The sequence below is a fragment of the Penicillium rubens genome, assembly GCF_028828025.1.
Source record: "Penicillium rubens strain IBT 27055 chromosome Unknown utg000003l_segment0_segment0, whole genome shotgun sequence".
Taxonomy (NCBI): Eukaryota; Fungi; Ascomycota; class Eurotiomycetes; order Eurotiales; family Aspergillaceae; genus Penicillium; species Penicillium rubens.
The window spans coordinates 5,968,187-5,991,881 of record NW_026890601.1 but is presented as its reverse complement, the minus strand read 5'-3'; the positions used below and the strand labels follow the sequence as shown (position 1 = coordinate 5,991,881).

General features: G+C 48.9%; 14 protein-coding genes across 14 annotated transcripts; 8 read left to right on the top strand and 6 right to left on the bottom strand.

Moving 5' to 3' along the window:
• Positions 1 to 50: 50 nt before the first annotated feature.
• Positions 51 to 705, bottom strand: N7525_008503 (uncharacterized protein; the record flags this gene model as incomplete). Its single annotated transcript, XM_061214411.1, has 3 exons — positions 51 to 239; positions 311 to 604; positions 661 to 705. The coding sequence occupies 3 exons, from the start codon at positions 703 to 705 to the stop codon at positions 51 to 53; spliced, it is 528 nt and encodes a 175-aa protein (XP_061068842.1).
• Positions 706 to 1,346: 641 nt separating this feature from the next.
• On the top strand, positions 1,347 to 2,332 carry N7525_008502 (NuoB/complex I 20 kDa subunit family protein; the record flags this gene model as incomplete). The annotated part of the gene is made up of 4 exons (XM_002562556.2): positions 1,347 to 1,389; positions 1,443 to 1,641; positions 1,708 to 2,063; positions 2,122 to 2,332. The coding sequence occupies 4 exons, from the start codon at positions 1,347 to 1,349 to the stop codon at positions 2,214 to 2,216; spliced, it is 693 nt and encodes a 230-aa protein (XP_002562602.1). The 3' UTR covers positions 2,217 to 2,332.
• A 917-nt stretch (positions 2,333 to 3,249) lies between these two features.
• N7525_008501 (uncharacterized protein) lies at positions 3,250 to 3,594 on the bottom strand (the record flags this gene model as incomplete). Its single annotated transcript, XM_061214410.1, has 1 exon — positions 3,250 to 3,594. The coding sequence occupies one exon, from the start codon at positions 3,592 to 3,594 to the stop codon at positions 3,250 to 3,252; it is 345 nt and encodes a 114-aa protein (XP_061068841.1).
• A 2,204-nt stretch (positions 3,595 to 5,798) lies between these two features.
• Positions 5,799 to 7,771, top strand: N7525_008500 (dicarboxylic amino acid permease Dip5-Penicillium chrysogenum; the record flags this gene model as incomplete). Its single annotated transcript, XM_002562554.1, has 6 exons — positions 5,799 to 5,992; positions 6,048 to 6,054; positions 6,110 to 6,270; positions 6,327 to 6,715; positions 6,775 to 7,263; positions 7,332 to 7,771. The coding sequence occupies 6 exons, from the start codon at positions 5,799 to 5,801 to the stop codon at positions 7,769 to 7,771; spliced, it is 1,680 nt and encodes a 559-aa protein (XP_002562600.1).
• A 1,372-nt stretch (positions 7,772 to 9,143) lies between these two features.
• N7525_008499 (uncharacterized protein) lies at positions 9,144 to 9,865 on the top strand (the record flags this gene model as incomplete). Its single annotated transcript, XM_002562553.1, has 3 exons — positions 9,144 to 9,203; positions 9,279 to 9,787; positions 9,841 to 9,865. The coding sequence occupies 3 exons, from the start codon at positions 9,144 to 9,146 to the stop codon at positions 9,863 to 9,865; spliced, it is 594 nt and encodes a 197-aa protein (XP_002562599.1).
• A 929-nt stretch (positions 9,866 to 10,794) lies between these two features.
• Positions 10,795 to 11,366, top strand: N7525_008498 (DUF1761 domain-containing protein; the record flags this gene model as incomplete). Its single annotated transcript, XM_002562552.1, has 3 exons — positions 10,795 to 10,810; positions 10,869 to 11,173; positions 11,232 to 11,366. The coding sequence occupies 3 exons, from the start codon at positions 10,795 to 10,797 to the stop codon at positions 11,364 to 11,366; spliced, it is 456 nt and encodes a 151-aa protein (XP_002562598.1).
• A 756-nt stretch (positions 11,367 to 12,122) lies between these two features.
• On the top strand, positions 12,123 to 12,937 carry N7525_008497 (uncharacterized protein; the record flags this gene model as incomplete). The annotated part of the gene is made up of 2 exons (XM_002562551.1): positions 12,123 to 12,394; positions 12,460 to 12,937. 2 exons carry the CDS (start codon positions 12,123 to 12,125, stop codon positions 12,935 to 12,937), a joined length of 750 nt encoding a protein of 249 aa, XP_002562597.1.
• An 85-nt stretch (positions 12,938 to 13,022) lies between these two features.
• Positions 13,023 to 15,161, bottom strand: N7525_008496 (rRNA-processing protein MPP10; the record flags this gene model as incomplete). The annotated part of the gene is made up of 1 exon (XM_002562550.2): positions 13,023 to 15,161. The coding sequence occupies one exon, from the start codon at positions 15,159 to 15,161 to the stop codon at positions 13,023 to 13,025; it is 2,139 nt and encodes a 712-aa protein (XP_002562596.2).
• Positions 15,162 to 16,139: 978 nt separating this feature from the next.
• N7525_008495 (oxidoreductase, short-chain dehydrogenase/reductase family) lies at positions 16,140 to 17,227 on the top strand (the record flags this gene model as incomplete). Its single annotated transcript, XM_002562549.1, has 4 exons — positions 16,140 to 16,200; positions 16,248 to 16,686; positions 16,748 to 16,992; positions 17,040 to 17,227. 4 exons carry the CDS (start codon positions 16,140 to 16,142, stop codon positions 17,225 to 17,227), a joined length of 933 nt encoding a protein of 310 aa, XP_002562595.1.
• Positions 17,228 to 17,473: 246 nt separating this feature from the next.
• N7525_008494 (thioredoxin peroxidase DOT5) lies at positions 17,474 to 18,215 on the bottom strand (the record flags this gene model as incomplete). Its single annotated transcript, XM_002562548.1, has 2 exons — positions 17,474 to 17,823; positions 17,933 to 18,215. 2 exons carry the CDS (start codon positions 18,213 to 18,215, stop codon positions 17,474 to 17,476), a joined length of 633 nt encoding a protein of 210 aa, XP_002562594.1.
• A 534-nt stretch (positions 18,216 to 18,749) lies between these two features.
• N7525_008493 (putative mitochondrial protein sorting (Msf1)) lies at positions 18,750 to 19,385 on the top strand (the record flags this gene model as incomplete). The annotated part of the gene is made up of 2 exons (XM_002562547.1): positions 18,750 to 18,902; positions 18,966 to 19,385. 2 exons carry the CDS (start codon positions 18,750 to 18,752, stop codon positions 19,383 to 19,385), a joined length of 573 nt encoding a protein of 190 aa, XP_002562593.1.
• A 473-nt stretch (positions 19,386 to 19,858) lies between these two features.
• On the bottom strand, positions 19,859 to 20,876 carry N7525_008492 (uncharacterized protein; the record flags this gene model as incomplete). Its single annotated transcript, XM_002562546.2, has 2 exons — positions 19,859 to 20,612; positions 20,674 to 20,876. The coding sequence occupies 2 exons, from the start codon at positions 20,874 to 20,876 to the stop codon at positions 19,859 to 19,861; spliced, it is 957 nt and encodes a 318-aa protein (XP_002562592.2).
• Positions 20,877 to 21,235: 359 nt separating this feature from the next.
• On the top strand, positions 21,236 to 22,752 carry N7525_008491 (ethanolamine-phosphate cytidylyltransferase; the record flags this gene model as incomplete). Its single annotated transcript, XM_002562545.1, has 4 exons — positions 21,236 to 21,362; positions 21,423 to 21,540; positions 21,600 to 22,374; positions 22,429 to 22,752. 4 exons carry the CDS (start codon positions 21,236 to 21,238, stop codon positions 22,750 to 22,752), a joined length of 1,344 nt encoding a protein of 447 aa, XP_002562591.1.
• Positions 22,753 to 23,062: 310 nt separating this feature from the next.
• N7525_008490 (monothiol glutaredoxin GRX5) lies at positions 23,063 to 23,657 on the bottom strand (the record flags this gene model as incomplete). The annotated part of the gene is made up of 3 exons (XM_002562544.1): positions 23,063 to 23,217; positions 23,286 to 23,580; positions 23,634 to 23,657. 3 exons carry the CDS (start codon positions 23,655 to 23,657, stop codon positions 23,063 to 23,065), a joined length of 474 nt encoding a protein of 157 aa, XP_002562590.1.
• Between the last annotated feature and the right edge of the window lie 38 nt (positions 23,658 to 23,695).

Sequence of the window (23,695 nt, the reverse complement as noted above, 5' to 3'; positions counted from 1 at the left end):
TGGGGAAACTGGTTGACCTGGGTTTTATATGTATCAGATTGGTACTCTCTCTACAGAGAAGAACCTGGAGCCCACGAATCCCCGATACGTTTAACATCCGCAATGAACTTTTTGTTAGAGATTGGCTGGCAAGCGGACAAAGAAGACGCTGTATTCCCGGGAATGGGTACGTGGTCATCGGGGGAATAGAATGGATTCTGCAAAAGCTGAATATATGCACTCTGTAATGCGCGGAATGCCTGTATGAAATAATTAGGGGATGGGTACTTTCGGTGGAAAAGCATTCGCGAGACATAGAGGGAAAACACACAGGCTTCACATCAGAATCTCTCAAGCCATTGATCGCAGCGCCTGCTTGCTTTCCAGCGCTGGCCTCTTCCTGGCCGAATAAATCCACAATTATCAACAGTTTTACTCCCGTGGTCGTCAACCATCCATAGGCTGCAAGTCGTTCGTCAATTGCATGTAAGAGGCCTAGATCCTGATCAATGGATGTTTGTTTGCACCGGATGTCGAAAATGTCGAGGCAGGAGTTCAGTAAGAAGGAAAATTCGATAGTGGAATCTGAATACGGGGGAAACAGGGAAATGTGAAGAGGGTTATCCTGCAACCGAGTTAGCACGGACAGTTCCAGAGGGACAAGATGGTAGGGATGCGTACTGCTTTCCCAATCACGCCAATGCAGGCAATTCTGGGACCCGCCATTTCCGTAATAGCTCTTGAGGTAGCAATGTATGCGGACTGGGCGCGACCACTTGGGCTCTTTGGAGTTTAGGACTGATTCCCTTGTCTGGACACTGTGATCAGGTGGAAGTTCTAGTCTGGGTAGTGTATTATCTCTGCATGTCGTGCCCACAATGCCCTGGAGTTGAGTAACCCTTTCAAGGGACGGGTACTTTGCAAAAGTGTAGACAGTAGCGGAGTGGTTGTCCCAATCCCCCGCGGCAATGGGGAGACGCGTTCAGGCATGAAGGCAGCAAAAGGAGCTCACTATGTAACTGAGAGCCAATGACCACACAGGCAATTCGATTTACGAGCATCTCACCGCCTTTACCATACCGGTTTCCATGACTGAAAAATACAGCCACTGAGCCAATGATCTTGGAGGTAATAGCTTACATCATCCCTCCCAAACGGTCGGTATACATCATCTTCTTCCACTCTGGAATCGGAACCTTTTTGGGGTTCTCCTTGTCTTGCAGTTACCCGGAGCCCGCCACCTGTGCCCTCTTGTAATTCTATATTACCTGTCGTCACTGGCCGAGGCTGCAATCACCTTGTCTCTTTATCCTCCGGATCACTACCTTTCATTCTAGTTACTCTCCACCGAAGAGACTTTTCTCAAAATGTTTCCGATGGCGAAGCCCGCCATCTCTGGCGCTCTGTCCGGTAGGGATCTTCTTCGTCCCATCGACAATGTCAATTCACTAACCAAAAATCAGCTGCGCGACCCCGTTTCGTTGCCTCTCTCCCGCGTGCCCAACCCTTGGCGGCCCTCTCGACCTCGTCAATCAAATCAGCGACAGCGCTCGAGCGTCAACCATCAGCGAGCGCCCAGCAATTGACCGCGTCGGGCAAGGCTCGCCGAGAGGTGCCTTTGCCTAGTCAGGAGAAGAAGGAGGGTGCTATGCAATATGCCTTGTTCGTTTACTCTCAACGGCTTTAATCTTATGCGCCTCGAACTCCCACTGACCTTACATTACTCAGGACCACTCTCGATCAGATTGCCAATTGGGCTCGTCAAAGCTCTTTGTGGCCCATGACTTTCGGTCTTGCATGCTGCGCCGTGGAGATGATGCACCTTTCTACCCCCCGCTACGACCAGGATCGTCTTGGAATCATTTTCCGTGCTTCTCCGCGTCAGTCCGATGTTATGATTGTGGCCGGTACATTGACGAACAAGATGGCCCCTGCTCTGCGCCAGGTTTATGATCAAATGCCCGACCCCCGGTGGGTTATCAGTATGGGCAGTTGTGCCAACGGTGGTGGCTACTACCACTACAGTTACTCGGTCGTGCGGGGCTGTGACCGGGTTGTGCCGGTCGATATCTACGTGCCTGGATGTAAGCATTTCCTCCTCCCTCGCGCTTGCGCTGTTGCAATTGACTAATAAAACCAAAGGCCCACCCACTTCTGAGGCACTGATGTACGGTATCTTCCAGCTGCAGAAGAAGATGAGACACACCAGAATCACACGCATGTGGTACCGCCGTTAGTCTCTAAAACCAATGATATGGTGGACTATTTTCTTGCGTCTTCAGTCATAGTGCATGGTAAACTTAAGTGACTCAACCTGACCGCCGTGGAGTTTTTATGTGTCTTTTTACTTTGTATATCAATATCAAGCTTCAGGGTCTGATATTTTGTTTTTACTCTCACTCTGATTGGTCTGTTCCCTTTTTTTTGCCTGTCAGAATATCCATTCAAAAGAATTCAAATAAATGTCTCATATACTGGCTTTAATAAACTTACGTGTGTCGCTCTGTGTACAGAGCGGATTTTAGGCGGCGGTCACAATTTTCCCGAGCATGAGCCTTCGCCGCAGAAATTCCTTCATCGACCGCATGGATGGTGTTCTGGATAGCAGTTGTCACGATCCGGCTTCCTCCTGCTGCTCCCATGATAAAGAATAGCCTCCAATCCGAGTGGGTCATGACAGTGGCCGCTTCCCAGGTCGGATGTAATTGGATGGCGCGGGAATATCTCCAAGGCGTTGGAAGAGCCGGGGATGGAGAAGTCTAGAATATGAGGGTCAACATTGTATAAAGTAGGGAGCATTGGTTAAAGGGCTTCCATTGATCCCGTTATTCAATATTATCCTTGTTACTGGAATTGTCAACTGGCTTCCAAAGAGCAAGTTGATTGTAATGGTGATGGACATAGCCAATTCTCGGTTACCAGCTGCGGCTATGTGGGATGTTCGGGGACTTCACCTGTCAGCAGCCTGAATCCATCTGAGGAATAAGTGAGCTTACATATCAAGTCTTTCAATCCCTTCCGGACCATATGCAGACACGCTTAGAGTGTGGGGATCTGAGATATCCCCACGAATTGCGTCTATAGTGGGCTGCCTCAACATGCCCTTTTTGGTATGGGCTCATCCCTTCAACCAAGGAAGGATCGCCCAGATTGGCCCACTATTAACTGCAATTCAGACGTATGTCATCTCCAATGCCAAATCGAATTGCTTTATCCATTGTGTGGATGCTAAGGTGCACGGGACGAGGAAGTTTCCGTAAGTGTTTAATATCATTTGAACACTCCTAGAGGAGATTTCACTAAATGGGGCCGTTGTGCTGGTGACCTGGAAGCTATAGTAGTCAATTTGTGGTATTCCGGATAGCCACTGAACTGTTTCTCGAGTCGTCTTGCAGCCTGAATGGTGTTGATTGTACTCTCTGCAACAGGTTTGGTATAGAAAGCATCTGGCCCTTGGTCAGCAATAGCGTCAAGAATGTCTAGGTAACGCTTTATGGACATAGTATCTCCAAGATCGAGCTGAGTTCCATTAGGAACACAGTCTAGTGCCCATGTTGGGTTCTTGGACAGGAAATCTTCACGGGTTCCAACGGCTGGTTCCATAATGTGACCCATCTCCTCTGTTTACCGGGAACCCTCTATGGGCAGTCTTGATGGTTGCAGGACAGTCCACCACGGAAGAACACCATGGTTCTGTGGAGCTATCCCAATCCACACATCTTTCCAGGGATGCCACTTGAAGATACATTTGCTTTTGTTGGGTAGCACAGGAGATCTAAGTCAACTTCGTACTTGCTAAGCCGCCGTAGGTTGATGCATCCATATTATAATTGTACACGTTCGCGGCAGCTGGGGCGATTTTGCAGAAATCGATGCACTCAACGTTCCATTGAGTGCTCGAACGATCATGAACCAAACTCTCCGATGCCGCAATGGCACATGACTGCTCTTCATCAGCTGGGTGTGGCTAGAGTCTTACTTGCATGCACTGACAAAGAGAAAGGATGGATGGGGAAATGGACGGAAAAGAAGAGGTAGTGAGAGCGAGATATATCACCGTCGCATTCTTACCTATATATATAGTTAACAGGCTTCTACTCTGACTAACATTGACAAACTAGTGTATCTTTACAACACTTTGAATATGATACTGTAAAATGACTCAGAAGTAGGTGCCCCGGTCTCGAACTGAAACAGAATTATCTAACCTATCGAGATTCTTAAAAGTGTCTGAGATAGTACGCCCCAAATTAGGAAGTAATAGCCCTAGCCCTAAGAAACTTGATAATAGACTAGAAATAGCTTTACGTTTAAAAGCTAGCTGCTTGAAATGAAAAGCTTAATTATGATACTAACCACCCTACTAAACAATACCAATGTCTATATATCGGTCCACATGGTCAATATTCCTTTATCAGTGGTCTCGCTATCATGTCCCACAGGCTTATCTTCCATGTGGGTATTTGCCTAACTATCTAGAACATTGGAAGATAAAACGCATATTACTAATCTTATAGAGCGATCTACCTAGGTAATTACCTAGGTACCCGTGGACATGATAATATAATCTGGAACCGAAGACGGGAAGTGAGGTTAGCGTCTTTTTAGATAGGCTTCGGTAAACCTTCTCCACAAGTATTGGTAATAGATATCACCAAGCTCCCGTGACTATGATAAGGAGGTCTTGGCTGGGCATAAGCCCCGAGAAGGTGGATTTGGAGTCTGGGGTTTTAATTCGTATAAGATCCACAGTCCCAGAGAGGCGGCTAAGAGTCTCCATAGTATATTTGAGCGGGAATTGCCAATACAACGTATGTATTGTGCACGGCTCAAAAGGTCACAGACTTTTTGAGAACTCTCTGAGCGCAAATATTTTCCGTTTTCGCTTTGGAAGCCAACCTTTGGGTGCAGGGGGGAAAAAAAAAAAGCCAAGAAAAAACTCAACCGGCCTTATCAGTACGGAATACTCCGTACAGGTTACTCCGGATGCCTCGTGGAGATAATGCACGGACGGATCGGCTCATTCGCGGCCTTGGCTAGAACTCTACACTGGAATTTTCCACAAGGACATCTATTTTCCTCTCCATAGTTCCGAGACGTTAAGCGGAATCCCGAGGCCGTGCGCGACGCCTTTCAATAATATTTGTGTCCCGTCTAACGGGATATCTCGTCCGGAGCCCTGAGTGTCCCGAGTGTAACCGCGCCAAGGGTGCCAAGAACGCCGATACCACTATCCGGTGTTGGTACGCTTGGCACATTCACCGGACCATATATTGGGAGAATAGGCTATAGTAGCCCTTCCAAGATTTGTATAGGGTTTTGCAGGAGAGCCCAACAACATTAATGTTATACCAAAACATCCAGCAATGGGGGACTGTTTTTCTTACTGTCATACATTCGAATCTGTGGGGAAATAGCTAGGCATATTGCGGGGGAATGACTTGGAGTAAGTATAACACCAATAAGAATACTCTGAAGGCCCCGAAGGGCCCCGAAGTATATCCGCTTGAACTCTTCTAAGGTTTTTCGCCTCCACTCTCACCGAAAATTTTACGTGAGTGAAATACCTGGATCGGTGAACCTGACATACCCCACACTATCCTAGTATGGATGGTTGTATCTCCCATCCTTAGTCACTAAGCCTCTCCAGGATATGTCTCCACCAGGAGAAGGAGGCGAAAGAGGGGATAGATAGTAGAATTTGACCCCGGAATTCGCTTAAAAAGTATGTGCGTTGAGACCATTTAATCCCCTTGACCCCCCCACAGCTGAGGGTCCGATCAATTCTTTTCATCTCTGATTCTCGGGCCTATAGCGAAATGGGTCACCCCGACGAGATTAACGCTCTCGAGGCGCAGCCCGGCTACGTTGACAACTTGGGAGATTTCAAGGAAAGTGAGCAGGATGAGCCAGTTCAACTTCACAGAGAGCTCAAGGCTCGTCACATTTCTATGATTGCCATTGGTGGTGCCATTGGTACTGGATTGGTCGTTGGTACTGGTAGCGCCCTGACGTGAGTCTCGTTCTGATAATCTCTTATGTGTAACCCTACTGACTGAAATCTCTAGAGCCGGAGTACGTTATATTCGTCCAATTCATCTTTGCCGTTGACTAACCATTTCTCAATTAGCCTGGATCTTTGTTTATTGCCTACTGCTTTATGGGTTTCGTCGTTTGGACTGTCATGTGTGGACTGGGTGAAATGGCTGCTTGGCTACCATTGTCCTCCGGTTTCACTGGTTACGCTGGCCGTTTCTGTGACCCTGCTCTCGGATTTACCCTCGGATGGTGGTGAGTACAATTCCCAAGCTAATAACTACACATTGGAAAATCTAATCGTCCCCTAGCTACTACCTCAAATATATCATTCTACCACCTACACAACTCACGGCCGCTGCTCTAGTCATTACCTATTGGCCGAGAACGTCAGCAGAGAATGTCAATCCAGGTGTTTGGATTGCCATCTTCATGGTGGCTATCATCGTGATAAACTACTTCGGCGTGAAGATCTTCGGTGAATTGGAGTTTTGGCTCTCATCTTTCAAGGTGATTGTCATTCTCGGACTCATTCTGTGCTCTTTGATCTTCGCACTCGGCGGTGGTCCAGACCACGACAGGAGAGGCTTCCGATACTGGAATAAGCCCGGCGCCTTCGCCACTAAATATACTGATGGTGCCCTTGGCAAATTCCTTGCTTTCTGGTCGACCATGGTGCAAGCCACCTTTGCATTCCTCGGTATGGACATTCTGTGATCAAAATTGCCTTTTTTCACCTTCTAATAATCTTTTCACCAGGTACCGAACTTATTGGTGTGACCGTCGGAGAAGCCCAGAACCCCCGGAAGACCATCCCCAAAGCTATCAAGCTCACCTTCTGGCGAATCATCGTGTTCTATATTCTCAGTGTACTCTTCCTCGGTATGCTCGTCCCCTACGACTCCAAGGAACTGGCTTTCGCAACCGAGGCCGAGAGCTCTGCTGCCGCATCACCTTTTGTGGTGGCAATGGGGCAAGTCGCCGCTCTTCCTCACATCATCAACGGCTGTATCCTGGTGTTCGTGTTTTCTGCCGCCAACTCTGATCTATACATTGCGACTCGAACTCTGTACGGTCTTGCCCGTGAGAAGAAGGCTCCTAAAATCTTTGCTCGCACTAACAGAGCTGGTGTCCCAATCTATTCTCTGGCACTGTCAGCTTCTTTCTGCTTGCTCGCCTTTATGAGTGTGTCCAGTACCTCCAAGGAAGTATTCGGATACTTCACCGACATGGTGTCAATCTTCGGATGTATGTTCCCTTTTCTCCAACCCCCGCCTCTCGAAATCTCTGTCCAGTATTCTGACCTTCTATCACAGTGTTGACATGGGTCTCCCTCTTGATTACCCACATCTTCTTCATTCGTGCGCGACGTGCACAGGGAGTCGACCAGGCAACACTGGCCTACAAAGCTCCTCTGGGAATCATCGGTTCCTGCATTGCGCTCTTCTTCTGTGTTTTGGTGCTCTTCACTCGCAGCTTCGGCGTGTTTATCCACGACCCGGAAACATACGGCAACTTTGACTACAAGACTTTTATCACTTCATACATCGGAATCCCCCTCTATGTTGCCGCATTCGCTGGGTGGAAGATCTGGAACAAGACCGAGATTATCAAGCCCCATAATGCGGATATCTGGACCGGCAAGGCCGAAATTGACCGCGAAGAGGCGGAATATGTGGCTATGGTGGCCATTCAGGACCAAAACTTGTCTGGCTGGAACAAGGTTTACAGGAAGAGTCTCGCGTGGCTCTTCTGATCATATATATTTTAGATAGATAACCTTTCACGAGACATGTTTCGATAGAAGTTTTAAGTGTTCTTCAAGGACCAATGAAATGTTCATGGGTAATATTAATCGCCCAATGATTGTCTACATTTTGTTATCCCTTCTATTTCTGTATCACTTGCTTGAAATGTCTCGCCTTGTTCAAGAAAGATCATCGACACCAAATATTGGCCAACACTGGAAAGTTCAGAAAGACTTCGGTTTCGGGACTTCGCGGTTAATTTAAGGTTCCGACTTCTGTTGCTTTCTTAGTACATTTGTATATCGGGAACCCTAAATATGTACATAGTACGTACTAGCGTACACACTCCCGTGGCAATGAAGCCGCTAAGTCTTATTGACAAGCTGCTGGATATATCTAATTTCCTAGTAGGATCCCTTCGCTGTCTCTATGAATCACTTATGCCCAGCTAGTCTATGGAAAGCATGCGGTAACTTGTAATTATGTAGAATCACCTTATAGGTCAAGTTTAAATTAACGCTACCCACCATGAATCCTCGAAACTTTTCACTATCCTCTATATAGCCACCTGGGCAGCTACCAAACCGCATCTAGAACGAACGGTAACCGCCCGGACATCCACGGCCCCGCGGGGCCCCGGGTTGACCCTAAAAATTATGTAAAAGTAAATGTGCTCAGTTGTACCCAGTGATCAAAAGGCAAAGGGTGAGCACTAAAACAGAAAGGAACAGCCATCTGGCACAGCCTGAAAGCAGGTGTATGTGGACTTGTATCCACTTCGTCTTTGCTGCTCATAGTTAGGACCATGTCCATACGTTGTATGTATAGTTCGGACTGTACCTCACTCATATCTGAAGGTTTCTCCGTAAGGATCATTCCCCAAATATACATATGTATCTAGGTACACTTCTGAAGGTGACAGTTACCTGATCTATAGACCACACTTGTTGTAGATTGACGCCTGAGGTGCCAACAGTTCAGTAACTGCCGCTCCGTCAGTACACATCTCGCTCTTCCACCCATACATGTATGCTCTCTATAATAATAATAATTTTGGTATTTGCATATAAACTTATCTAGTGAGACTGCTCTTTAAGCATTGAAAGCTGAGGACTCCCAGTAAAATTACTAATACAAGAATTTGTGTGGTGGCTCCAGAGGTCGGCAACAAGATAATCCGTACCGGTGATCGCACCTCCGGACTTACCTTCACGCACCGGCTCAGTCCAAAGGCTTGCTACGGACTCTTGACGGATTTCAGGGATTTCACGCAGTAAGTCAAATGACTCTGGGGCGGCGAGCTAATTCTGGCCTTTACAGCCTCGTGCTCTTGGTGTGTCAATGGGCTGATATCAAATCATAGGTCAGAGTCTTCTCACCATGGCTCGCGGTATCGTGAATGCCGCCAAGTCGGCATCCAATGCCATCTCTATCAACCAGGTATGTCATGTTGAAAGGATCGAGGAGGCCAACCTCCGTTGCCCTGCGCTGGGTGCTGATCCTCTTGCGCTTTAGAAATACTCAGTCCAGTCCACCGGCGTCTGGGAGCGCATCCGTCGCCTTCTCGCTATCGCCCCCGAACGCTCTACGGGTGTCCCCCTGAACGCTCAATACCGTCTTCCCACCCCGGGATCTGTGCCCCCTCTTGCCTACGATGACCCAGTCACTCTCCCCGCAGGCGATATTGCCGACAACCCTTACTGGAAGCGGGACGTTCGGAGGAGCTACCCTCAGCTGAGCACTGTGCGCCAGGCCGACGCAGTTGGTCTGCTCACAGTCGGAAGCCAGGCGGCACCCAAAGAGGACGTTCTCAAGATCGGACAGGCTGGAGAGCAGCAATTGGTTGCTGTTAAGGAGCAGGGCGAGGAACGCGGCCTAGCGGCTCTCTTCGAGCAAGATAAGAAGAGCGTCCAGGGTGTGTTGGGTGCCAATGGCTTGCCCCCCAACCCTTGCAACATCAACGCTGCCCCGAAGCCTTCACAGTCTAAGTACGAGCTTGGTACAGAGAACGGCTACCCCGAGAAGTATGTATCTTCTGTTCTCCGTTCTATCGCTCCAGGCTAACCATTTTGCACAGATATACCTGCCGCACTTTTGTTTGATTAGACCAGCACATTCTGCAAGGAAATACATTTTCATTTTGTTTTCATGACTTTCGAGGGGCAATTGTAAGCTCCACAGGTAGTAGCTATAAACAAATACCCGAGGTGCCCACTTTTTGTTTTATTGGCAATGGGCACTGGTGGAATATCGTTCATACATACAAAACCACCGCTAGGTGGTAGAAAAGAGTACTACACCGTAGTTGGACCTGCATTTGACCCAGCTTCTTATCCCCCACCCGGCATAAGAGACCCCAGATAACACAATCAAGCCTAGGGGGCTATATGCAGAACCGAAATGGAAATATGTTACTGAAATAAGTCAACCAATCCCAGGATTTATGGTGGTCTTTGGTATATACCGTGCTTGTATGTTTTCATGTGTTGCCAGCGTTGCCAATCGCACTTGATCTACATGCATGTCCGGATATGGCATGGATACAAATGGTACCTCAAGGGGGGCACAAATCATACATGAGCTCGGCATTGACAGAATTTTCTAGACAATTAGGCTACTTCCCAATGCAACACTGAGATTTCTACAAAAATCAATTGAGGTGGGATTTAATCTACGTATGAAGATGGCGAGTTGGTGATCTATGGTGGATCTGAATACTTCGCAAGGACGTCAAAGGTTTCGCGTACAGTGTGATGAATCAATTAATTTACCCACAATGTAGGTAATATGAGCTTATAATCCACAATCCAACATATACAACATATCCAGCATTGCCGAGTATATCCCTTGATTTTCATGCCAACCCCGTATGCGCGTTGACGTCATGGCCCTCCGCATCCTACAGTTGCGCTGAATCATGACGACGTCACCTCCAAACCCTGGTTACAGAAACGACCTCACAGTACTTAAAGTACTTTGACTCTTCTGCTTCGCTTTTCTCTCTACATTCACCACTCATAATAACCTCAAAATGACTACCCTGCACTGTGAGTAGAATCTCCTCACCTTCAGACTGCCAGGAAACTAACAACCTCTATCACATAGACCTCCCCCCAGTGAAGCCCTCCGCCATTGCGCTGGGTACAATCTTCACCCACACTGCCTCCCTTGGCATCCTAGCCCCCGTCTTCGGTGATACTTACCACCGCGCTCAAGCCGCCAACTCGAAAGAGGAATTCATCAAGTCTAAGGAGGCTGCTGGCGCAGCCGCAGCCTGGGGAAGCTCCCTCGCTGGAAGTGCCGTGCAGACCTACGGTGTGGCTGCACTGATCAATGCCACCGGCACACTGAGTTACAAGGGTGCTGCGTACCTGGGTACACTTATTTTCTTCGCAAGCTCAGCTCCAGGCGTACGTTCTCAATCCTACTCTCCAGTTCCCAGGAGATTTCTCTAACAAATATATACAGATTGTGAGCCAGGTCTTCTCCGAGAAGCGACCCCTCGACACTATCGCTGTCGGTGCGGTCTCGAGAGTGTTCGAGACTGTTGGACTCAGCTTGTTCCTCACCTGGTGGGGAACACGTACTCACCCATTCGACTAAATGATATGAGATTGTGAGATGACAGGTCAAGCAAGAATATCAACCAAGAACTTCTGGCTGTGACCAGATGTACTCCTCGAGCTGGAACTTAGCTAGTTAATGGATGTAAATGTACACACGAATATGACATCGACGTGTCCCAATTTTCCTTTCTACTGCACGCAGCACGCAGCGTTAGTTATGTATGAACCTTGCCACGTTTTGATATCAAAGCATGCAATGTATTGAGTGTCCTGTCCTCTGGTAGGTAGATGTAGATCCATATTTCAAAGGTTAACGAGCAATTAGGTAAAATGAACCCACATGGATCGCCAAGTCCCAGTCGGAGGGTCTCCACGCAAGCTTAATGGTACCTTGTTGTTGTGGCCATATTTGGATATAAACAATTATTATACCTAGAAGTCACCTACACAGTCCTCGATGTCCTACTAGGTCGGTAGGGACAGTATCGATATAGATCTACATTCGCACGGGCCCAAGCTTGTCTTGGCTGGGTCCGGTGCATATACAATGTACATGATCGAGCTCAGATATAGACTATAGACTTGCACAAATAAGCACCAAATCTCTACAATTCAATTCTTTTGGTCCGACTTTTGCACTTGATCCATATTAATAGGCAAATCGCCACCCAACCAATCAGGTGGTCCTTCTAGGTCTAATTGCGATAAGCTACGGGGGTACAGATCCCCCACTGAAAAATTCCTCCGGACTACAATCCACAGTCAACAGTCAATAATCCACAAATTTCCCACAATGATAGAAACTCCAATGACGACTCCTCCGGGCCCAGAATTGAGCCCACCCTCAAGTCCAGATGGACTCAAGATCAGCGAATCCCTGGCTCCTCCGCGCGAACTCAAGGCCGCGACGACCACGGACATCTCCTTCGACGGACTCCTGAAAGAACCATTGCTACTAAAAGAAGACCTCAAAGACGGATGCGGTGGCCAATTATGGCCAGCAGGGATGGCCTTGGCCAAATACCTCCTCAGTCGTCACGCCGCCGATCTATCCGATAAAACAATGTGGGTGCTGCTCCACCGGGGCATTTCCATTTCTTCTCGTTTCGTCCTAATCCAATCTTCAATAGCGTGGAACTTGGCGCTGGAGGTGGACTTGTTGGACTCGCCGTGGCACGCGGGTGTCATCTCGAACAGCCGATTTATATCACAGACCAAGAACCTATGTTTTCCCTAATGAAGTCCAACATCCAACTAAACAATCTCGGCCCGAATGCGACTGCTGCGATACTAAACTGGGGAGAACCGATCCCAAAGCAGATTCCTTCGAAACCAAATGTCATCATCGCTGCTGACTGCGTCTATTTCGAGCCGGCTTTCCCTCTCTTGATCACCACGCTCCAGGACCTCCTGGGACCCAACTCGGTCTGTTACTTCTGTTACAAGCGTCGCAGACGTGCCGACATGCGGTTCATGAAGATGGCGAAAAAGGCTTTCGAAATGGAGCTAGTTCGTGACGACCCTGGTGCTGAAGGGTATAACAGAGAGAGCATATTTATCTACACGATACGTGCCAAACGTCTTGACCAGAAAAGTGAGACAAGATGATGATATGTGCAATGCTAGAAAATAGATTTTATGTAGATGAAATATGACTCCTGAATAGTACATACTGGCCCCTTTAATCCATTCCTCACAATTTCAGATTGTCTCCTCTGTTTTTGGCACCCTCTTGGACAGAGCCGCCGTCGATATTCGTCATACGGCCCTCCTTATCAATGACCTTGACTCCTCCCTTCTTCAGATCTGAAATCATCTGCTGCTTCTCGGCTGCCTTGCCAGGCTTTTGCTGAGTAGGTTTGGCAGCATCGGCCTTCTTCTGAGTTTGCTTATTCTGGCGTCTGTTCTTGGCCTTCTGCTCACGGCTCATCTCCTCCTTGGAGATCGACGCGCCAGTCTTGAGGACCACCTCTCCCTTGACTCGGCCATCATCACCGGGCGCGTAGATCTCCTGCGGTGCAAGTCCAACAGGGCCACCGGCAGCGCCGCCAGCCGTTGGGCGTGCCTCCTCCATCATGATTGTTGGCGCATCGGTAACGACGTTGATGCTGGCTTGGGCCACCTTGGGCTTGTAGTGCCAGTTGCATAGCGTATCCAGTTGAGAGCTGAGCTCGTTCCAAAGACTGGTGATCTCGGCATGTTCCCGCATCAACTTGCGGTCCTTAGTATCCACGAAGTTGGGATCATTAGCGCGAAGATGTTCGGTTTCATACATCTCGGCAAGACCTTGTTGCGGCTTGGTATCATCCAGCTCGAAGCGGGGTTTTCTTCCGGCTTGCTGGCCCTCAGCGCCTGGCCGACGGCGGATGACTTCGTCGAACTCCATGGCGAGGATTCGGCGCTTGACCAGTTCTTCGATGTCCTCGGTGGTCTCATTTGTGTTGACAGGAACAGGCTTTCCAATTCGCTCAAATTCAAGGTCTTCTTCGATGAGAGAATTGACGGGTCGCTCGACAGCTCTGGCCTCACCAGTATACATCCATTCTTTCTTGGCCACGTTGGCCGCCTCTAGACGACGAATTTCATCTGCGATCCGTGCCCTCTGCTTCTCATGTGTTGAGCGTTGGGCAGTAGGATCTGTAGATCCGTCAAGATTCTCATCCTCTTCTTCGGCGGAGTCCGCATCCATATCATCAAACAAGTCCCGTCGAACGTCATCCATAGCGCGTTTGACATCGCTCTCATCGATTGCCGGTGCATCAGGTTGGGTTTTCGGGAGGGCGCGGTGTTTCTTGTTGGAGACTTTGCGGGGTGGAGGAGCGAAGAAATCGGCGTATTTGATATCGCTGGTGTTTACCCAGGCAGCGGCTTCACCGTCTTCCATGTCCGCGGCGTCTTCATCGTCAGAGTCGGAGTCACCGTTGAGATCGGCATTACCGAAAGTCGGCCCTTCCTCCTCACTATCATCCATGCTTTCGTCTTCCTTTTCTGTTGGACGTGAATTCTTGGATTTATCGTCATCGTGAATGGTCGCAGCATTCCCAGCGATCAACGGGTTGGAATGCCAGTCGAGATCCTCCTCGTCGCTGTCTTCCTGCTCGGGTCCCCCTGCAGCATCCTGTCTCTCCAAAGCCTCGGACTGCTTGTTGAAGTCGTCAATCGAGAAGAATCCGTCGTTCAATCCAAATTTATCCTCCACGAATACTTCGGGTTCTTCTTCGGCGGAACCAACTGACGAATTATCCTCGTCCATGTCTTCAATGTCTTCCATGTCGTCGTCAGATCCCATATCAACCTCTTCGTCAGACCCTTCGTCGAGATCATCTTCAGCGCCTGAACCCTCGGAGAGATCTTCAAGCATGCTCTCCTGGCTGTCGCTGTCACTTTGCGCACCCTCGGGGTCAGAGATATCCTCGAGCTGCTCGGAGTCGGCTGACTCCATGTAGCCGCCATGTTGGGTAATCAAAGTGATGTCGCGCTCAATCTCATCGCCAGTCGATTGGAGAATCCGTGTTGCTTGCTCCCATATTTGATTCGAGGTGAAACCGTCCACGTAGAGGTTCTTCAATTGGAGCTGGGTGACTGAATCCGATTCGAGGTCTGACCTTTTGCGCTTTTTATTGAGTTGCCGGCGAGCGGTCTGGGCGTCCACGACGGAACCAGCGAGGGAGTCCAGGATGTGCTTCGCAGAATCCACGACGTTGGTATGTAAATCGTTCGTGGGACGGAGGAAACTCCATGGCGAGGACAGAGCGAACGAGAGAGGCATCTGTTCGGATGCTTGGGCGGTACTAGCCGATACAGTCTTGGATTTGGACTGCCCTTTCGCCATTGTGAAAAGGACCAGGTAACTTGTTGCAATACCGAAGAGTCTCGAGAAGCGGAAAGCGCAGTAGAAAAAATTATCGCCGGGCGGACGTTGGAGAGCCAATCATATTGCTGGTTGATAAGATAAGGATCGCCAGTATAGCTCGACGGCGACATTGGACAACTGCAACACTTGCTACTACTCTCTATACTAATTTATTATGGATTCCTGTTAACTTATCACTTCATATTTCATAAAAAATAGCCTTGAAAAGATTTGAGCTAAAACCGTTGGAGACGATTTATATACTGGGCCCAAGGATTTTTGTAGACGTGTATGTACTTGGTCAATGCCCCATTCTCTTTCTTTGCTCTACTCTAACAAGCATAAAGAAGAAACATACCACGTGCCTTCTAGAGGAATTGCATAAGGCAGTTTGGGACTATTGTATTTTTGAGCTGACTTGGTGAAGCCCAGCGCCACCAACTACCTATGCAGCTGGCAAATGACGCCAAACATCTGTCATACACATATTGATAACCTCGACGGCAAACGTGGCACAGAGGCATTCCAGATATGGATTGATATGGATATCTAAATAGAAGAAAGAACTGTCATCTAGACATCAGACATCTCCGATTGGAGGACATACAAGTCGTGCCTAGAACGGGCAACTTGTGGCTACAACAATGAAGGATCCTTATACTCCAACGTGAATCGATTAGTCCAACGCCACAGGTAAGGTCTAGAACTGGGATGTTCTGGGTGGCTCATAACTTCTAGGTTGTACATCGCCTCAATATAGGCAAAGCTTTGAAGCAATGGAATGTAAGCAGATCATCATAGTGACATTGATGGCCAGCTTTGGCTTTTGGTGGCCATATGTCACTTGTCTTACTTAAATGGATGGTTGTCTACATGGGGATTTGTACCATATTTCCACAACTACACAAGTGATCTATCCAACACTCTTGTCCCCATTCACGCCCTGAACCTGCCAATATGCCTGTTACCCAGTCTATCGAGCGAGAGGCCAGTGGATCTAAATCCCAATTTGCGCCAGGTGAGTAAGCGTCCTTTTGTCAAATCTTGATTTCTGACTTGATGAAGGCCACAAGATTCCTGTTCAACACTTGAAAAAGCCGGGTCTGCAGTCCGACTTGGGAGATCCCAAGCCTGTGTCCACTCATATTCCCACCGAGGACTACGGTTACCAGACCTACAAAGCCGCCGGGAAGCTCGAAGGAAAGAAAGCGATTATCACCGGTGGTGATTCCGGAATTGGTCGGGCAATTGCAATTCTGTTTGCAATGGAGGGTGCATCAAGTGTCATCGTTTACCTGCCGGAAGAGGAATCGGATGCGCAAACGACGAAGAAGAGAGTTGAAGAACATGGGCAGCAGTGCCATACTCTCGCTATCGACCTCCGCCAGAAGGAGAATTGCCGCAAGGTCATCAATACGGCCCTGGAAAAGATGGGTGGCATCGACATTCTCGTGAACAACGCGGCGTTCCAAGACATGCTGAGCGATATCAGTGAGCTCGAGGAGTGAGTTGCCCTATATGTCGCCCTTTGCCAGCCAATGCATCCTACTAATGCACTCAAAAAGATCCCAGTGGGAGAAGACTTTTAATACCAACATTCACTCCTTCTTTTATCTTTCCAAGTATGTTCTTCCGCATATGAAGGAGGGATCTACCATCATCAATTGCGCATCCGTCAATCCTTATATTGGCCGAGGCGATCTCCTGGATTACACCTCGACCAAAGGAGCAATTGTCGCATTTACTCGCGGCTTGTCAAACCAGCAGATAAAGAAAGGCATTCGTGTCAATTGTGTTTGCCCGGGTCCAAGTAAGTTCCCCACATATCTATCCCAAGTCGAATGCTAATAAGACCAGTCTGGACACCTCTGATTCCTGCAACAATGCAAACCGAGGCCATGGAACAATTCCACGCAGTGCCGATTGGTCGACCTGGTCAGCCTAGCGAGGTCGCAACATGTTTCGTTTTCCTCGCAAGCCAGGACAGCAGCTATATTTCCGGACAGTGTCTGCATCCTAACGGCGGTATGATGGTCAATGGATAAGGGGAAGCTGCAAAGAATCAATCTTGCTGTACCGGTGTTCCAAATTGTATAGGTTGGAATAAACAGCACTCGAAACGACCTGACAGTCCCTGAATCATGTCCCTAATAATTTACGCCAAGCACGTAGACCCGAGACAAATAAGCCACCATAGATGGTGTGATGTATGCAATATATGGTATCTTAGTGTCGCTTGTTGTGATTGTGGCTGTAAACCACCACACACACTCCCCCGAGGTCGAGTCGAATCACGCTGTTTCATCACCTTCCTCCTTGCTATCTTCCACACTAGGCGCATTGGCAACAATCTTCTGGACAGCGTCCACAGTCGCGTCTGGGCCACCAGCCGCGCGAAGTAAGACCTTGCCCTTCTTATCCACGGCAAATATACCTCGCGTTGTACCCTTAGGAGATTTCTTGAACCCAATAGCTGCAATAAGGGTGGCCTTGGGGTCACACATGAGAGGGTAAGGTAGGTTCTGTCTTGTCTTGAATGTAGTGTTGGCCTTTGGCGAGTCACCAGAAAGACCGTAGATAGAAAGGCCAGTAGAAGTCAGGTGGGTGTAGTTGTCACGGAACAAGCAAGCTTGCTTGGTACCTGGATGAAGCGGCGTAAGCTATCTGTTGGAGTAGGATGATTGCAGAGCATTCCAAAAACACAGCCAGGTTTTCTCAAGAGAAGCACTGGACATGACAGAGGAACTTACAGCCAGGTGTTGAGGCTTTGGGGTAAGTAAAGAAAACCACGCCCGACTTGCTCTCCTCGAGGAGCTTCTTCAAAGTTGTTTTTTCACCCTCATTGGTCTCAAACTCGCCACTGAAGGTTTCTATGTCGATTATATCATCCACCTCAGGGACCTTCTGCGCGGGTCTTTTCTCAGTGTCATTATCGGTAGCATCTGCGTCTTGTTTGGGCTTGGGAGCTTGTTTGGTCTTCTTCTCTGCGACGAGTAGCGGGGCTGGTGCCTTGCGTTTCCTGAGTTCGACCATGACGTGAAAAAAAAAGGAGAAAATATAGAAGACCCGGATGGAGGAATGTGTATTGAATAGAGTCAAGTGGACGTTCTGGAACATATCAGCTGCATATCTGCCCGGTGTAGCTCCAGAGCTGCGCCATTGATTAGATAAGCGAGTACCGGGAAAACCCGACCTGTGGCGTGTGGCGCTCCGAACGCGCCCTGGCCCTGACCCGGAGGGAAAAAAAAAGAAAGGATTTTCCCCTCAGACGGTAGATCGTTAAAATCCACTCTTCTCCATTTTTTCCTATCTGTCTTGCTCATATTTGCCTCCAGATTCCTTTCTAGACTTAGACTTAAATCACCTTCTGCAACGTCCCACCTCTCACTCTCGGCTTGAATCAGTCTTCCTTTTTCTTTCTCGGGTTCTTCAATACTACCGTTCTATCCAGTCTTATCCACCACAGCGCTTGTCGAGGCTATCCGTCCTTCATCCAAACGCCCAATCCCAAGATCACGCGACCCAACGACCCAACGATATCGTTGAGGTGAACTGCGACTCGCCACTATGAAGGTCTTTTCTTCCGGATGCACGTTCGACTACTCGTGGGACGAAGTATCAACCGCGAACTGGCGCAAGTACTGTCCTTGGAATGATAAGTCTACACACGTTGTGGGTGTAGACACGCTTTCTCGAACCGTCGACCCAAGCACTGGAATCGTGAGTCATTCAACGTCGCACTCAAAATTCCCCTGAAATCTTTGTACTGACTTTTGCCTCTAGTTGCGAACCGAGCGTCTTATCACGTGCAACCAGTCTGTACCACAATGGGTTCTCTCGCTTCTCGGTGGGACGAATACCTCTCACGTCTACGAAATCTCTTACGTCGATCCGGTCGCAAAGAAGGTGACCATGTGCTCCACCAACCTGACATGGTCGAACGTCCTCAGCGTCCGCGAGACTGTTATCTACCGGCAATCCTCCCTTAGCCCGGCCACCACGACCGAATTTAGCCAAGAAGCAAAAATCACCGCTCTCTGTGGTGGATGGCAAAAAATCAAGAACAAAGTTGAAGAAGCAAGCGTGGATCGTTTCCGTGAAAATGCCAAGATTGGCCGCGAAGGATTCGAAACCGTCCTCGAAATGAGCCGTCGTGTCTTCGGCGAACAACGCGAGCTTGAAAAGCAACGCCTCCAATCATGAGCGTCCCATACCTTCGACATACTTCTCGCGGCCTGTTCCAACCATCATATCTCATGTTTTCTCTCCTCTCAGCATTCAACATCAAGCGACTGCATATTCTGGCGTCTGTTTTGCATATTCGAGCATGTGGCGCCAAGTGGGGTTCTTTTTCTTAACCTGTCTTTTTATTTCGATTCTCAGCTCTTCCAATCTGCTCATGGATACCACCTTTGCCGCACGAAGCCGCATGGTCAAAAAAGTTCTGAACCAAGTTATTTTGAGCGAATTGTCTTTTTATATCCTGCTTTGTGTATTGTGGCGCCCCGTCAAGATGGCGGCACAGATGTATCATCAGAAGCTTTCAAATCTAGATCTGAAATTCTATTATCGTACAACATTCACCTCGATAGATTCATATCTCATAAAAAGCCCAACCATATGTTCTGTCAAACAGAGAACACCTGACCCAAATATATAGCAGCGAAACCTTGCTGCTATCCCAATAAACCGCCAAGCACCACCCGACTGACCCCAGCAACTTCACTCTTGACACTATTTCGGCTCGCGTCTTCGAACTCACGCACTGCGCCGGCCACCATGATCTTTCGTAATCTGGCATCTGCTTTGGAAAACGTCTCGCCCAGGGCCACTGTACAGACAGATGGAGATGATACTAGAGCGGCGAGCCGGCTATAAGTGTCAATCAAGACATCACACAGAGTTGCGAATGTCTCAAAGAAGTCCGGCTCGAATGGCAGCGATGGCGTGAGAAGATAGGTATATTCCTCGCCAGGGTGAAGATCCGAAGACTCCGTGAGTGGGAAGGAGGTGACTGAGGCAGAAGAAGCCGACCCGAGATTCCCTGCCGTGCTCTTTAAGTCTGATGGGTCACTGGACTGCATTGGGAGTCCGATCTCGTTTGCAGAGCTGGCGCGCCGGGTCTTGGTACCTGCATGGGCCGCCCGCTTGAACATTTGGGGTATACGTGCCCTTGCAAGGGTTGACGAGGAGCTGCCACCTGGTGGATGCACTTGCTGGAACGCTTCAAATTCCATCAGTAAAGCATTCAGGGCACGTACATACTCGAATGGCGTGGAATTGACATCGAGTATTGTGGGCAATGACAAGCCTAGAAGCAAATAATTGATTGCGCGGCGAGAAAGTTTCCGGGCTTCAAAGTATGGCAGACGAGCGATGTCGGCGCGGGAGAAATGCACAGTATTAAACCAATAAACTCGTCCTTCGTGACTATACGTAACACGGTATGAATTAGTAGTGCTCAGGTCTGGCTGGACCGCGATTCACTCACGCCTTTCTCAAATAGTCGAGAGTCGATATCCGTTTCGCAGCCATTTCATGGATGTGTTGGTATATTGCGCCTGCACTTTGCGGGCCGAGAAGCCCTCCTCCGCTGATGACTGGAGGTGGGATGCCATACGCCCCTTCATGTCCACCAGAAGACTTGGCTGTGTCCCGCCGCGTGATGCCCGGGGCAAATGTAGAGGGGATCATTGGCGTTGGTGGGTAAAATGATGCGACAGGGATATAAGTGGACAAGGGACGATAGCAGGATAAGGTGGAGGTGTCAGAAAAGACGGGAGAGCAAGAAGCCGAATAAACTGGTATGTGCCCAGGTGAGTATGTACTCCGTAGGTAAGACGTCAATAGTTATATGATCAATATTATTGAGATTCAGGAGATCCGGAGAAACATGAAGTTCCCCGCAAGCTGGACAGTGATGCGGAAGATTACTGTAACCGTACCTCCTATGTAATTTACCGCCGATCACATCCCCTCCCCCTCCTGTACAATTCAGGTCTATACAAAACTTCGGAACAATCCTAAGTTTGTTACGGAGTACTATTGTGAAAATGGACTCAACACCCATCGAGGAGCAGGTTCCTTTGCCTGGAAAATGGCCTGTTGATCCTCAGGAGGATGTACCAATCTCGGAGGACCGACTTTGGGTCGACGGATGCTTTGACTTCAGCCACCACGGTAGGCTTGCAATTAACACCTATTCAATTGCTGTGAGCTAATTGATGCATTGCTCTGCAGGTCATGCCGGTGCTATGCTCCAAGCCCGCCAGCTAGGAAAGGCCCTTTACGTGGGAATACACTCCGATGAAGCTATTCTCGAGAACAAGGGTCCAACAGTGATGTCACTGGAAGAACGGTTGGTTTGATCACACTGATCTTGTTGTTGAGTTCTGGTCCTAATGTTGCTGTTATTAGTGTCGCAGCCGTTGACGCGTGTCGATGGGCAACTCAGAGTGTTCCCCATGCCCCCTATGTGACCTACCTACCCTGGGTATCCCACTACGGGTGCAAATACGTTGTCCACGGAGATGATATTACTTCTGACAGTGATGGAAACGACTGTTACCGCTTCGTAAAAGCCGCTGGACGATTCCGTGTCGTTAAACGTACTCCCGGGATCTCGACAACCGATCTCGTTGGCCGCATGCTGTTGTGCACTAGGAACCACTTTGTCAAATCCGTGAAGGGTACACTCGCTGGATTGGAAGGATATGGAAGCCCCGAAGAGCGCCAGGCTTCTGCTAAAGACCTTTTGCGGAGAATCAAGGATTACGCGACGGACGAGAGTGGTCTCCAACCTGGGCCTCAGGTGTGGACATGGACAGGTTCAGGCACCGCGAAGATGGACCACGTCGTCGAGGAGGCTGGCCTGTTTGAGACGTTGGTCGACGGAAAGGGACCCAAACCCGGGCAGAGGGTTGTTTATGTTGACGGAGGGTTCGACCTCTTTTCCTCCGGTCACATTGCGTTCCTGCGCAAAGTTACGGAGCTCGAGGAGTCCGAGGGCCGGCAACGTGGCTGGTATGAGCCGGATCAAGTTGCAAAGAGGTTGAAGGACCACGGAGAGGACTATGGACCGTCCTATATTGTCGCAGGTATCCATGATGATGATGTTATCAACCATTGGAAAGGCTTGAACTACCCAATCATGAACATTTTTGAACGTGGTCTCTGTGTTCTTCAATGCCGCGTAAGTTTTCCTTGATTTGCGTTCATACGTCCAATTTGCTAACTTTTGCCAAAGTACATCAATGCTGTCATATTCTCTGCACCATTTACCCCCAGCGAACCATATCTGAAGGCAATCCCGTGGGGCACTCCCGATGCTGTCTACCATGGACCCACGACCTTCATCCCCCTGACATATGATCCATACACTGCTCCCAAGAAGATGGGAATCTTCCGGGAAGCCGAGCAGCATGCCTTCCAACATGTGAACGCTGGCGAAATTGTTGGTCGGATCCTGAAGAGCCGTGAAGCTTATGAAGCCAGGCAACGCGCAAAGCTGGACAAGGCCATTGCTGAGGATCTGGTGAAGTCACAAGAGGCAGCTCAAGCAGCTCAGTAGGCTGGCTGTCGCTTTTTGTGAGCAATACTAATCATGTAATGAAGATCAACTGTACATATGATGCTAGACCTCATCAACTGGGGCTTCCTCTTGAACAAACGCCTACCTCGTTCGTTTGCATGGCGGCTTGTGACAATGTGGTCTACTAGAGCAGATAGATTGGAGATCACCTTCATTTGTCGAATCAACAAGACAACTATCTGACCAGCAGGATATTAGGACCAGAATACATTAGAGACAAATAATTTTACAGAGATAGCCATCTATCAAATTGATAGGCTGACATCTTCCACTCAGGCTCGGCTGCTATTTATTCATCCGCCGCAACCAGGACACCCTTGGTCTCCAGAAGTTTCGCAAGCTCACCATTTTGATGCATGGACATCAAGATATCACAACCTCCGATGAACTCCTTCTCAAGGTATAGTTGGGGAATAGTGGGCCACTCAGAGTATTCCTTAACACCTGTAAACACAGCATGATTAGCAATCCAAACCCGGCAGGTATTTCCACTCAAGGTAACCCTAACATACCTGAGCGCAGCTCCGCATCCTCCAACACGTTGAAAGCAACAAACTTCTTAGGATCAACACCCTGCAGGCCCAGGATTTGAATGGTGGCGCGAGAGAAACCACACTGCGGAGTCTCGGGTGTGCCCTTCATAAACAGAACGACGGGGGCGGAAGAGACCGCCTTATCGATCGCCGTCCGGGTCTCATTGGACAGAAGGCGTGCGTGGAGGACAGAGGGAATGGAAGGTCCGGAGGGGAATTGGATGGCCGAGCGGACGGGGCGCAAAAAGGTTGGCCGCGAGACCGGGCGGAAAGCCTACGGAATTCATGTGAGCTGGGATCTTGTGGAGAATTAGAAAGATTTCATACCGATGCAACTGCTCTGGAAAACATGATTTTGAAAATGATGGTAGTTTACAAGAGAAGACGTT